Genomic DNA, 12,984 nt, shown 5'->3' on the forward strand with positions numbered 1-12,984 from the left:
GGCGCGCTCACTCCGCCGTCCGCGCCCCGCGCCACGGTCGCGCGGTGGAACAGATTGCGACGGCGTCTGAGATGACGTCAGTGTGATGCCTCTGTCCGCCGTGGTCGTCACAACTGTACATTTGCTCGATTTACTCTTGATTAACCCAATCGCTGGTTCCCAATCCTTGCTAAGATTATAGCCACAGTCACGGTTTATGAGATCGTCATTGGTGCAAATTTCGATGGCCTCTCTAACAACGCTTTCCCAGTATCTTGACGTCTGTACCAGAATCCTCGTGCGTTCATACTCCATAGCGTGATTTTTCCGACAAACAATGTTCAGCGACCGCCGACTTGCTCGGATACATCAGTCAAGTGTGCCTCTGGTGTTCACGGCATCGATCATCGACGGTACGCATCATCTGACCAATATACAACTTGCCACATTGACACGGAATCTGGTACACGCCGGCCTTCCTCAAACCGAGGTCATCTTTGGCCCTCCCCACCAGTCATTCTTCCGGCGGACAAGTGTTCCACGACCGTGGTACTTGATCGTCGGGAGTATGTGGCTGAAGGACTGCGTCAGCTTTCAGACAACACCACATACAAAGTTTACCAAGGTAATCCCATTCCTGATGTCCAGGCGGAGCTTCAAGGAATCCTCAGAACCTTAGGCCCCCTACAAAACCGTTCACCTGACTCCATCAACCTCCTGACCCCACAGACACCCCGCACACCTACCTTCTACCTTCTTCCCAAAATTCATAAACCCAACCATCCCGGCCACCCCATTGTAGCTGGTTACCAAGCCCCTACAGAGAGTATCTCTGCCTACGTAGATCAACACCTTCAACCCTTTACATGCAGTCTCCCATTCTTCATCAAAGACACCAACCACTTTCACGAACGCCTGGAATCCTTACCCAATCTGTTACCCCCGGAAACCATCCTTGTAACCATTGATGCCACTTCCTTATACACAAATATTCCGCACGTCCAGGGCCTCGCTGCGATGGAGCATTTCCTTTCACGCCGATCACCTGCCACCCTACCTAAAACCTCTTTCCTCATTACCTTAGCCAGCTTCATCCTGACCCACAACTTCTTCACTTTTGAAGGCCTGACATACCAACAATTAAAGGGAACAGCCATGGGTACCAGGATGGCCCCCTCGTACGCCAACCTATTCATGGGTCGCCTAGAGGAAGCCTTCTTGGTTACCCAGGCCTGCCAACCCAAAGTTTGGTACAGATTTATTGATGACATCTTCATGATCTGGGCTCACAGTGAAGAAGAACTCCAGAATTTCCTCTCCAACCTCAACTCCTTTGGTTCCATCAGATTCACCTGGTCCTACTCCAAATCCCACGCCACTTTCCTTGACGTTGACCTCCATCTGTCCAATGGCCAGCTTCACACGTCTGTCCACATCAAACCCACCAACAAGCAACAGTACCTCCATTATGACAGCTGCCACCCATTCCACATCAAACGGTCCCTTCCCTACAGCCTAGGTCTTCGTGGCAAACGAATCTGCTCCAGTCCGGAATCCCTGAACAATTACACCAACAACCTGACAACAGCTTTCGCATCCCGTAACTACCCTCCCGACCTGGTACAGAAGCAAATAACCAGAGCCACTTCCTCATCCTCTCAAACCCAGAACCTCCCACAGAAGAACCACAAAAGTACCCCACTTGTGACAGGATACTTTCCGGGACTGGACTAGACTCTGAATGTGGCTCTCCAGCAGGGATACGACTTCCTCAAATCGTGCCCTGAAATGAGATCCATCCTTCATGAAATCCTCCCCACTCCACCAAGATTGTCTTTCCGCCATCCACCTAACCTTCGTAACCTGTCAGTTCATCCCTATGAAATCCCCAAACCACCTTCCCTACCCTCTGGCTCCTATCCTTGTAACCGCCCCCGGTGTAAAACCTGTCCCATGCACCCTCCCACCACCACCTACGCCAGTCCTGTAACCCGGAAGGTGTACACGATCAAAGGCAGAGCCACGTGTGAAAGCACCCATGTGATTTACCAACTGACCTGCCTACACTGTGATGCATTCTATATGGGAATGACCAGCAACAAACTGTCCATTCACATGAATGGACACAGGCAGACAGTGTTTGTTGGTAATGAGGATCACCCTGTGGCTAAACATGCCTTGGTGCACGGCCAGCACATCTTGGCACAGTGTTACACCGTCCGGGTTATCTGGATACTTCCCACCAACACCAACCTATCCGAACTCCAGAGATGGGAACTTGCTCTTCAATATATCCTCTCTTCCCGTTACCCACCAGGCCGCAATCTCCGATAATTTCAAATTGCCGCCACTCATACCTCACCTGTCATTCAACAACATCTTTGCCTCTGCACTTCCGCCCCAACTGACATCTCTGCCCAAACTCTTCGTCTTTGAATATGTCTGCTTGTGTCTGTATATGTGTGGATGGATGTGTGTGTGTGTGTGTGTGTGTGTGTGTGTGTGTGTGTATACCCGTCCTTTTTTCCCCCTAAGGTAAGTCTTTCCGCTCCCGGGATTGGAATGACTCCTTACCCTCTCCCTTAAAACCCACATCCTTTCGTCTTTCCCTCTCCTTCCCTCTTTCCTGATGAGGCAACAGTCTGTTGCGAAAGCTTGAATTTTGTGTGTGTGTTTATGTTTGTTTGTGTGTCTATCGACCTGCCAGCGCTTTCGTTCGGTAAGTCACATCATCTTTGTTTTTACATATATATATATTCCCACATAGAATGCATCACAGTGTAGGCAGGTCAGTTGGTAAATCACGTGGGTGCTTTCACACGTGGCTCTGCCTTTGATCGTGTACACCTTCCGGGTTACAGGACTGGAGTAGGTGGTTGTGGGAGGCTGCATGGGACAGGTTTTACACCGGGGGCGGTTACAAGGATAGGAGCCAGAGGGTAGGGAAGGTGGTTTGGGGATTTCATAGGGATGAACTAACAGGTTACGAAGGTTAGGTGGACGGCGGAAAGACACTCTTGGTGGAGTGGGGAGGATTTAATGAAGGATGGATCTCATTTCAGGGCACGATTTGAGGAAGTCGTATCCCTGCTGGAGAGCCACATTCAGAGTGTGGTCCAGTCCCGGAAAGTATCCTGTCACAAGTGGGGTACTTTTGTGGTTCTTCTGTGGGAGGTTCTGGGTTTGATGGGATGAGGAAGTGGCTCTGGTTATTTGCTTCTGTACCAGGTCGGGAGGGTAGTTACGGGATGCGAAAGCTGTTGTCAGGTTGTTGGTGTAATTGTTCAGGGATTCCGGACTGGAGCAGATTCGTTTGCCACGAAGACCTAGGCTGTAGGGAAGGGACCATTTGATGTGGAATGGGTGGCAGCTGTCATAATGGAGGTACTGTTGCTTGTTGGTGGGTTTGATGTGGACAGACGTGTGAAGCTGGCCATTGGACAGATGGAGGTCAATGTCAAGGAAAGTGGCGTGGGATTTGGAGTAGGACCAGGTGAATCTGATGGAACCAAGGGAGTTGAGGTTGGAGAGGAAATTCTGGAGTTCTTCTTCACTGTGAGTCCAGATCATGAAGATGTCATCAATAAATCTGTACCAAACTTTGGGTTGGCAGGCCTGGGTAACAAAGAAGGCTTCCTCTAGGCGACCCATGAATAGGTTGGCGTACGAGGGGGCCATCCTGGTACCCATGGCTGTTCCCTTTAATTGTTGGTATGTCTGGCCCTCAAAAGTGAAGAAGTTGTGGGTCAGGATGAAGCTGGTTAAGGTAATGAGGAAAGAGGTTTTAGGTAGGGTGGCAGGTGATCGGCGTGAAACGAAATGCTCCATCGCAGCGAGGCCCTGGACGTGCGGAATATTTGTGTATAAGGAAGTGGCAGCAATGGTTACAAGGATGGTTTCCGGGGGTAACAGATTGGGTAAGGATTCCAGGCATTCGAGAAAGTGGTTGGTGTCTTTGATGAAGGATGGGAGACTGCATGTAATGGGTTGAAGGTGTTAATCTACGTAGGCAGAGATACGTTCTGTGGGGGCTTGGTAACCAGCTACAATGGGGCGGTCGGGATGATTGGGTTTGTGAATTTTGGGAAGAAGGTAGAAGGTAGGTGTGCGGGTTGTCGGTGGGGTCAGGAGGTTGATGGAGGCAGGTGAAAGGTTTTGCAGGGGGCCTAAGGTTCTGAGGATTCCTTGAAGCTCCGCCTGGACGTCGGGAATGGGATTACCTTGGCAAACTTTGTATGTGGTGTTGTCTGAAAGCTGACGCAGTCCCTCAGGCACATACTCCCGACGATCAAGTACCACGGTCGTGGAACCCTTGTCCGCCGGAAGAATATATATCTAAAAACAAAGATGATGTGACTTACCGAACGAAAGCGCTGGCAGGTCGATAGACACACAAACAAACACAAACACACACACAAAATTCAAGCTTTCGCAACAAACTGTTGCCTCATCAGGAAAGAGGGAAGGAGAGGGAAAGACGAAAGGATGTGGGTTTTAAGGGAGAGGGTAAGGAGTTATTCCAATCGCGGGAGCAGAAAGACTTACCTTAGGGGGAAAAAAGGACGGGTATACACTCGCACACACACACATATCCATCCACACATATACACACACAAGCAGACATCTCTCCTTCCCTCTTCCCTGATGAGGCAACAGTTTGTTGCGAAAGCTTGAATTTTGTGTGTGTGTTTGTGTTTGTTTGTGTGTCTATCGACATGATAGAAACACAAACAAACACATTAATACACACAAAATTCTAGCTTTCACAACCAATGGTTGCTTCGTCAGGAAAGAGGGAGTGAGAGGGAAAGACGAAAGGATGTGGGTTTTAAGGGAGAGGGTAAGGAGTCATTCCAATCCCGGGAGCGGAAAGACTTACCTTGGGGGGGAAAAGGGACAGGTATACACTCTCGCCCGCGCGCGCACACGCACACGCACACGCACACGCACACGCACACACACACACACACACACACACACACACACACACACACACACACACATCCATCTGCACATAACAGACACAAGCAGACATATCTGATTGCCACTGCATTTTTCTGCGAAAGACTGTTACATAACTGCTTTGCATAAGTATTGCAATAAATGCCAACATCTTATTTTCTGAACAATCACTTGGCCTATTTCTTTTGGCTGCATACTGATTTGTGTAAGTGGTTATTATTTGAAGCACTTCATTATCAAATTGGTGTTCGCCCTTTCTTCATGTCAACTGTGCACATTAGAGGCCAATCAGGTATCATAATACCTATTTCTCCACTTTTCAAATTATATTTATTGAAGCTTTGAAATGTTTTCTTGGATAGCCTTCCTGGTTTTTTGTTTGTTTTTGTTGCTGCTGCTGTTTTGCGGGAGGATCATGGAACCACATCAGAGGTTAAGGATTGTTTTTGTGCCGTATTCACAATATTGAGATGGCGAAAATGTCCAAATCACAAAGTGCAATAGCATTGAGTTGACATGCTGGTAATTTATCTATACTTCGATTTTCTTCGGCGTCCAAATTTTGATTGATTACGACATCAGTTGAATTTATAGGAGGGTGTAATGTTACATCCACACCACTATTTTGTGTTTGATCATCATTTGTTTTAATGTCCAAAAAGAACCAATAGTGTATATCATTTTCTATGAGTATAAAATGACAACATATTACTCTGAAATCCTTTTGTAAGGATGGTTCAAAACATCGTTGAATTACAGTTGACAAAAACTTTCAGTTGTAATACACATTAAAATTGGACTTATTTTCAAGAGACAATTTCTCAATGACTGTAAACGATAGTGTCTAAATGACTGTGGTAGTGCGTTCCTGACTCACCAGACTTCATTTAAAGATGCGCCACTGTCAGTTGCAAAAATGCATTATTCACAGAAATAAATAATTTCAACACTTAAATGACATTGTCCTTCCAGAAGGACATCAGGGTTATCTGGGTTAAAGATCTCACCAAAATGCATATTTTAGTGTGATGTGTTGTGATAAAGTGTCGGCAAGTGTGACAGTGGTGGATAAACATGCTACCCGTTGATTTTGGAATTAGCTGTTGGTTTATTTAGTAGTTAATAATAAAATGGAAAGGAGATAAAAGTATGTAAACTATTGGCTAGAACGTGATATTGCTTTGCAACCCCCCTCCCCCTCCTGCCACCTGCTGCCGTCAACATCTTGGTTGTGGTGGCAGAGTGATTTGTAGGATAGTTAGCTTACTTCCAGATGGTAAATTGGTACCCCTTCCTCAGTATGGAAATCATGTGATGTGCCTGGATCTTCTTGTGATTTTACTTGTATCTAGTGTATCAATCAATAGATAATTTTGGAACAGTTTGTGATTTGTCACTTCATTGTATTAATTAGGAATGACATGGAAGTTACTATTTATATTCGAATGTGTCAAAAGGACAAAATATTTATGACCTAAGTTAAAAATAATTTGAAGAAAGAAAACTAAAAAAGAGTGTAGGTAACAGTTTAGGTTAGTATGGATAGTAGTATCAGGCAGAGAATTCAGGTTCACATATACATATATTTGCAAGTTACAGGAATAGTAATCTTAACTAAAGGAGACAAGTAAACTAAAGAATTTAAATTTAAAGGCAATAGGATTAATGCACTTCTGCAAATGGTGAAGAGATAAGAGAAAAGAAATCTTGTTTTTCTCGCAGTGTCATTACTGAGTGACGAATTATTAGTTGCATTACAGAGCTTAAAGATACATGAGGAAGTTAACAATTATGAAGAAAATATCATTTAGTAGCCTTCTGTATTTCATTTCTTTATAATGTGTTTTGGTCATGTTCAGAACCAAATTGTTTAGTAGCAGTTATATGCTTTAATTCTCTGTGACGTTTCATTGTTGTATTGTAGAGCAGCTTAGGTCTAATATTGTACTGGTAACCTTTGGTTCCCAATTTTGGATAATATTAATTTGCACTCATATTGTTTCAGAGGAAGTTCTAACAAAGGAAGAGCCAGTAACACCGATGTCGTCATCCAGTATTGAAAATGCAGCAGCTGATATTAAACCAACTGTTCCTGAGCCTAGTCAGGGCGGAGGTGCAAGTGGTGCAACAGATAAAAAGAAAAAGTGCTGTGAGTTCATCATGTAAACATTACTTGGCTGAGAGAGAGAGAGAGATTGATTGAGTGATGATACAAATTTTATTTCGGATCTATATATATATATATATCTGCATTACTTTGCTTTTCCAGTGTTCAAGCCAGATGAACTTCGACAAGCCCTAATGCCAACACTAGAGAAACTATACAGACAAGACCCTGAGTCTCTCCCATTTCGTCAGCCTGTTGATCCACAAGCGTTGGGGATTCCTGACTATTTTGATATTGTAAAGAAGGCAATGGACTTGTCCACTGTGAAACGGAAACTGGATACTGGGCAATATTCAGATCCCTGGGAATATGTAGATGATGTCTGGCTGATGTTTGACAATGCTTGGCTATATAATAGGAAGACATCGAGAGTTTATAGATATTGCACTAAGGTAGGTCTTGAGATTGCTGACACATACAACACTATTATTTCTGATTTGAAAATTGTGAAGAGGTTTCCAGAATGTGTAAAGGCATTTTTATTTAAAATGATTTATCTTCTTCACTTTGTTAGTGCTAGAATGGTCATCAGCAATGTTAATACTCAGAAGATTTCTACTGTGAACACTTTAGTGGTTTGCTTCAAGAAAGTCATTGCGACATTAGTTTTTCCCCTAGTTGGTGAAGGGGATAAGGGAAACCATAAATTTAGTAAAAGATCACTAAAGAGGATAAACAATTGACACCCGAATTTTTCAAATATTATGTACTTTTTGGTTAAAATCCAGATCTGTTTGTAAATCACAGTTATAGTGTGAGATATGGTGCGTTGTTGAATTTAGCTTAATTTTAGGCCAATGCATAATATTATCAAAAATTGTCTTTTGTCTGTCTATGAAATAATGTCATACGTTATCCTTGCTCTTATCATAGAGTTCTGTATTTTTAATATTGCTGTAATACTATTAGAAACTCTGTTGTTTGTTTAGAAATAAGTGATGGGTATAGAGGATGTGATGTGCTTATTATTTTAGATATGTTCCATTTGTGTATTGACTAACTGTAACATAGTGACTTGAAGGTTGGTGCGGGAAGCCCAAACAAAAATGGGGCGCATTAGTGATGATGTACCACACAGACCAGGCATACTCATTAAAGGGGAACTCAATGACTATATGTAATTTTGACTTCTTGGTAACTCATCAGATATTTTGAATGTGATGATGCTTTACTAAGAAGTCAAAATAAGTTGCAGTCCCATGTGTGTGACTTTTCAGTTGATGAGTACTTTGTAATGAATTCAGAATGTTTGACAATGACATTCTAAAAAAATTGAAACCACTCATGGTACTATTTGCATGACTGTGGGTTTATAAATACAAGAAAATAATTTTGAAAGGTGCCATGTTGATTGACGTAGTGCTATTGTTGCAATGACAATAATGACACAAGAACAGAGACTTCTGGTTTTTAAATAATTACTTCCATCTTAAAGCATTAAGAAGGGAGAAAGTTAATGGATAGTCATTGTCAAATAGTTATGTGAGAAGTTAATAGTATGGCTTAAATATCGATTTTTGGAAATAAACACAGTAAGCAATCTATTAACAAAGATTTATTTAGGACATCTCGCAATTCAGAGTGATTCTCTAAATTTTTCTACGATGTAAGTGTCATATAGACTCAGCTTAAGATAAAGTATGCTTCTATTATATCTGGAAAACTAGCAGGAAAGTTTAGGAAATAGAGAGGGGTGTCACGAATCAGTGAAAAGGAAAAGTCTGAAATTTGAAAGTATATGCTTCTGTTAATATAGGAATGATCTTGGAGTGCTAAAAAATTGAAGGGGGAAGTACATAGTTTGCTTTTATGGAATCAACTGTGAATATTTTGTATGAATTATAGTGTGTGCTGTTTGGGATGCTTTTTATTTGTTGGCTTACAGTAAGAGCATTTTTGCTGCTGAGACAAATAATTGGTTTTCGTATGTATCAAACATCAATAATGCAGTTTTGGTTACTCCAGAAGGTAATGTGTTTTGTGTTTCTTCTTGCAGTTATCAGAAGTATTTGAGCAAGAAATTGATCCTGTCATGCAAGCATTGGGCTATTGTTGCGGTCACAAATATACTTTCAATCCTCAAGTGCTTTGCTGTTTTGGCAAACAATTGTGTACTATACCAAGAGATGCAAAATACTATTCATATCAGAACAGGTAAGAGTATAGACATAATACTGTAAGTTGTAAAAGAAATTTGAAAATTTATTTGTGTTTGGCAGAACATCATAGTCACTATAAAAATATTTTTTTCTGTTATAAGCACTATTTAGTTGGAACATATTAACTTGCACACAATCTGTCATGTCAGTTTCAGACTCATTAAATGTAATACAGTTTCATTGAACTGCTCATGCATATGGGACTGTCGCCTTTCAAAGTGTTAAGCTCTAAACAGTTTTCTCTGCTTTTACTGCTAATTAGAACAGAGATTTTACTGTGGACAGTCATTGGGAGGGGAGAGGGGGTGGGGGGTGCAAGTACTGGGAATTATATATCTATGTCCTCCTCTAAATTAATTTATTTGGAACTGAGAGTTCTTTATTATTGTAATGACTATAGTAGTCAGATTTTGTTGTACAAGTGGCTTTCTAATCCATGATGATTGCTAACCATTAATAATATTGGTTGACTTATAGTAACATATCACAGTTTTAACTTTCTCCATTGAAAAATGGGTTGGCAGTTTGTGTTAGAGATATAAGCATTTGTGCTATGAAGCAACTACTAATGTTATTTTGTAGCCTTTAGTTCCCCAGCTACACACAAAAGATTTTATTCATAGGCTTGAGAGTGTGTGTTTTTTAATTCAGCTCTCAGTTGTAACTAAGGTGGCATTAATTCTGTGATATGTAATATATTCTCCAGTTTAAAGTATGTGTGCATGCTATTTACTGTTTTGCAGTTTGTAATGAGTTGAATTCACAATTGCAGTTAAAGAAGCTACTATTATATTTGTATGCGATACAGTTACTCTGTTTTTTGACAGCATTGAGAAGTTCTATTTGTAGTCTTTGTTTGAGGATTCAAGTAGTTTCTGTAATAACTATAGGAAGTTTTTGGATCTTGTGTGCATATATTTCTTAAATTTATTTGATGGAAAGTGATTTAATTATGGTGCTTCATGTAGTGTGTGTGTGTGTGTGTGTGTGTGTGTGTGTGTGTTTGTTTGTTTGCATGCATGCTTCAACTGTGTATGTCTTTAACCTCATTGGTGTTGATATTTTAAAGGAAAGTTCTAATTGTATGGGTGTAGTATTGCCTACAGGTGTGTTAACATTAAAAATTGTAAATAATCCTCTCAATCATGACCGTTCAAGTCCTTAATATATAATTGTTTCATTGCAGTGTTGTTGTGTATAGTTTGAGCCACCTGTACAGTTTCCTTCTCACACCCCAAGCTTGGTACCTGATCACTCACTTTCCCTGCACTCTTCAGTAGATGTAGACATCCACTATGTCATAGCATTAGATTTGTACTAGTAAGGTGAAGAAATTCATAGTAGAAAGAAAGAAAAATTGAATAAGTTCAGTGAATACGCACATTTACCATTTTCAAGGTTCTTTTAAAAAATGATGTACAGGTAAATGTAAATAGTGCGACAGTAAGCAATTTTATTAATTGTACTGACCTTTAATTTGGCCTAACGTAATTTTCACATATCGTTTATACATTGATACAGCATGAATTTCACCAAGAATCCAGAATTATATTTTGTTTCAGTTTCTCCTGGTGTACTGGTACCTCTCTGATTTTCTAGTAAAATATATTTGAAAGTGTGGATATCTACATTCAAATGTAACAGAAGTCAGAAAGTGAGTTGGACACACATTACATACATATGTATGACACTAAAATGTAGACAAGACATATATCCGACTTCAAATTGTAAAAGATGGTTATTTGACGGGAGAAGAACAAAAATAAGAAAAATGTTTGGGGTAGCAGTTGATGGTGATGGATGGTATTGACTAATTACATAAAATGACATATATTTGAGAGCATTGCTTTCCGTAGACATTATCATGACATTCTGTAGATGTCATGGACATTATCATGACATTCTGTAGATGTTGTCATGACCTTTCCAAACTTTGAGATTTGCCGATGACATTGTAATTCTGTCAGAGACAGCAAAGAACTGGGAAAAGTAGTTGAACCGAATGGACAGCATCTTGAAAGGAGGATATAAGATGAATATCAACAAAAACAAGATAAGGATAATCGAATATAGTCAAATTAAATCAGATGGTGCTGAGGGAGTTAGATTGGGAAACGAGACACTTGCAGTAGTAGATAGGTTTTGCTATTTGACCATCAAAATAACAGGTGCTGGCTGAAGTAGAAAGGATATAAAATTTACACTGGCAATGACAAGAAAAGGGTTTCTGAAGAAGCGTAATTTCGTAGCATCTAATATAGACTTTATTATGAAGTCTTTGTCTGAAGGTATTTGTTCGGAATATAGTCATGTATGAAAGTGAAACATGAATGATAAACAGCTAAGATGAAGAGAGAATAGAAGGTTTTGAAGTGTGGCGCTGCAGAAGAATGCTGAAGATTAGATAGGTGCATCACATAACTAATGAGGAGGCATTAAACAGAACTGGGGAGGCAAGGAATTTGTGGCACGTCTGATGACGGCAATCCGGCCCGAGATGCTGGAGGTGTCTTTTGCTACGTAGTCAATTGTTAGGCTGTCTGTGCTAGGGGACAAAGCAAAAATGTTTCCAGCTTTTAGTGACTTCTGCTGTCTCAGAACTGTGGAGAATATCCCCCCCCCAGTCAGTGTACATACAAGAGTTGACACTACGTCTAGTTAGTGTATGTAGGAATTGAACTCTCCACACTGAAAGAGAAAAGATAGTTCCCAAGTGTCAATCTCCCACATTACTGCATCAAAACTGGGTGCTGGTATCTCTTCCTCCTCCATTTCATCGTTATCATTGCTTTTGCCACCACCATCGAAACCTACTTCAGCTTATTTATGCACTATGGCATCACATTGTTCAGTGATATCCATCTGGTATGTGAAACTCGAGATGCCAATAGCACGGGAAATAAGTCCTGAAATGACACCATCTCCTATAGCATTCCATCCTTTGTGGAACGACTGATGTTGCACCACAGTCAGGCTTCATGAAACAGTTCACTATTGCCAGTTGTGTCACAAAATTCCAGGGAACAACAACATATACAGAGTGATTCAGCTACCCCTACTCGCAACGTGTACAAAAACCACACACAAAATTTTCATGTTCTCTCTTTTGCTATGTGTAAACTTTTACTTCTACAGAAAAAATGAAATGACCTTTTTGTAGAAAATTTAAAGTAATTAAATTTTGTAGCGGGATGCGTTTCTGTTAGAGGCCATACTTTCCAAATTATTTAAGAAAAACATACAAAAGTGACCTTCAAAAGTGTTTTTCTTGAATAATTCAAAAACCATGGCCTCCAGCGAAAACATATCCCAACACAAAATTTAACTCTGTTAAATTTCCTACAAAAAGGCCCTGTTCACTTTTCCTAGAGGACTAATAGCTTGCACATAGCAAGTGAGAGAATATGAAAATTACATACATGATTTTTTAAGGTATTGCGGTTTGCAGAAAACCCATAGATAGTGGCAGCTGAATTGCGCTGTATGTGCAAAAGCTGCAAAATGTACAGTTTTATTCTTAAATTTTTTTCTTTAATGAATGAAATAGACCTTTGTGCAACAGCAACTTTATCTTTAACTCTTTAAAGACTGAACAGTGCTGGTGGCTTTTTGGGTAACTGGGAGAAAGACAACATTAATGATCACATGAATGTTAACTTTGAATATGGAGAACATTTGACAGTAATAAGTCCAAACTATCTTCATATAGCACCTATC

General features: G+C 40.8%; 1 protein-coding gene across 1 annotated transcript in view; it reads left to right on the forward strand.

Annotated features, from left to right (window-relative positions):
* LOC126252037 (CREB-binding protein-like) overlaps window positions 1-12,984 on the forward strand; it is a 164,642-nt gene that overhangs the window by 92,747 nt on the left and 58,911 nt on the right. The window contains exons 16-18 of the mRNA XM_049952826.1: window positions 6,947-7,090; window positions 7,211-7,500; window positions 9,105-9,262. Coding sequence (XP_049808783.1) covers window positions 6,947-7,090; window positions 7,211-7,500; window positions 9,105-9,262 — 592 coding nt within the window. The remainder of the gene's footprint in view (window positions 1-6,946; window positions 7,091-7,210; window positions 7,501-9,104; window positions 9,263-12,984) is intronic.

The sequence above is a fragment of the Schistocerca nitens genome, chromosome 4 (assembly GCF_023898315.1).
Source record: "Schistocerca nitens isolate TAMUIC-IGC-003100 chromosome 4, iqSchNite1.1, whole genome shotgun sequence".
NCBI classification, from domain to species: domain Eukaryota; kingdom Metazoa; phylum Arthropoda; class Insecta; order Orthoptera; family Acrididae; genus Schistocerca; species Schistocerca nitens.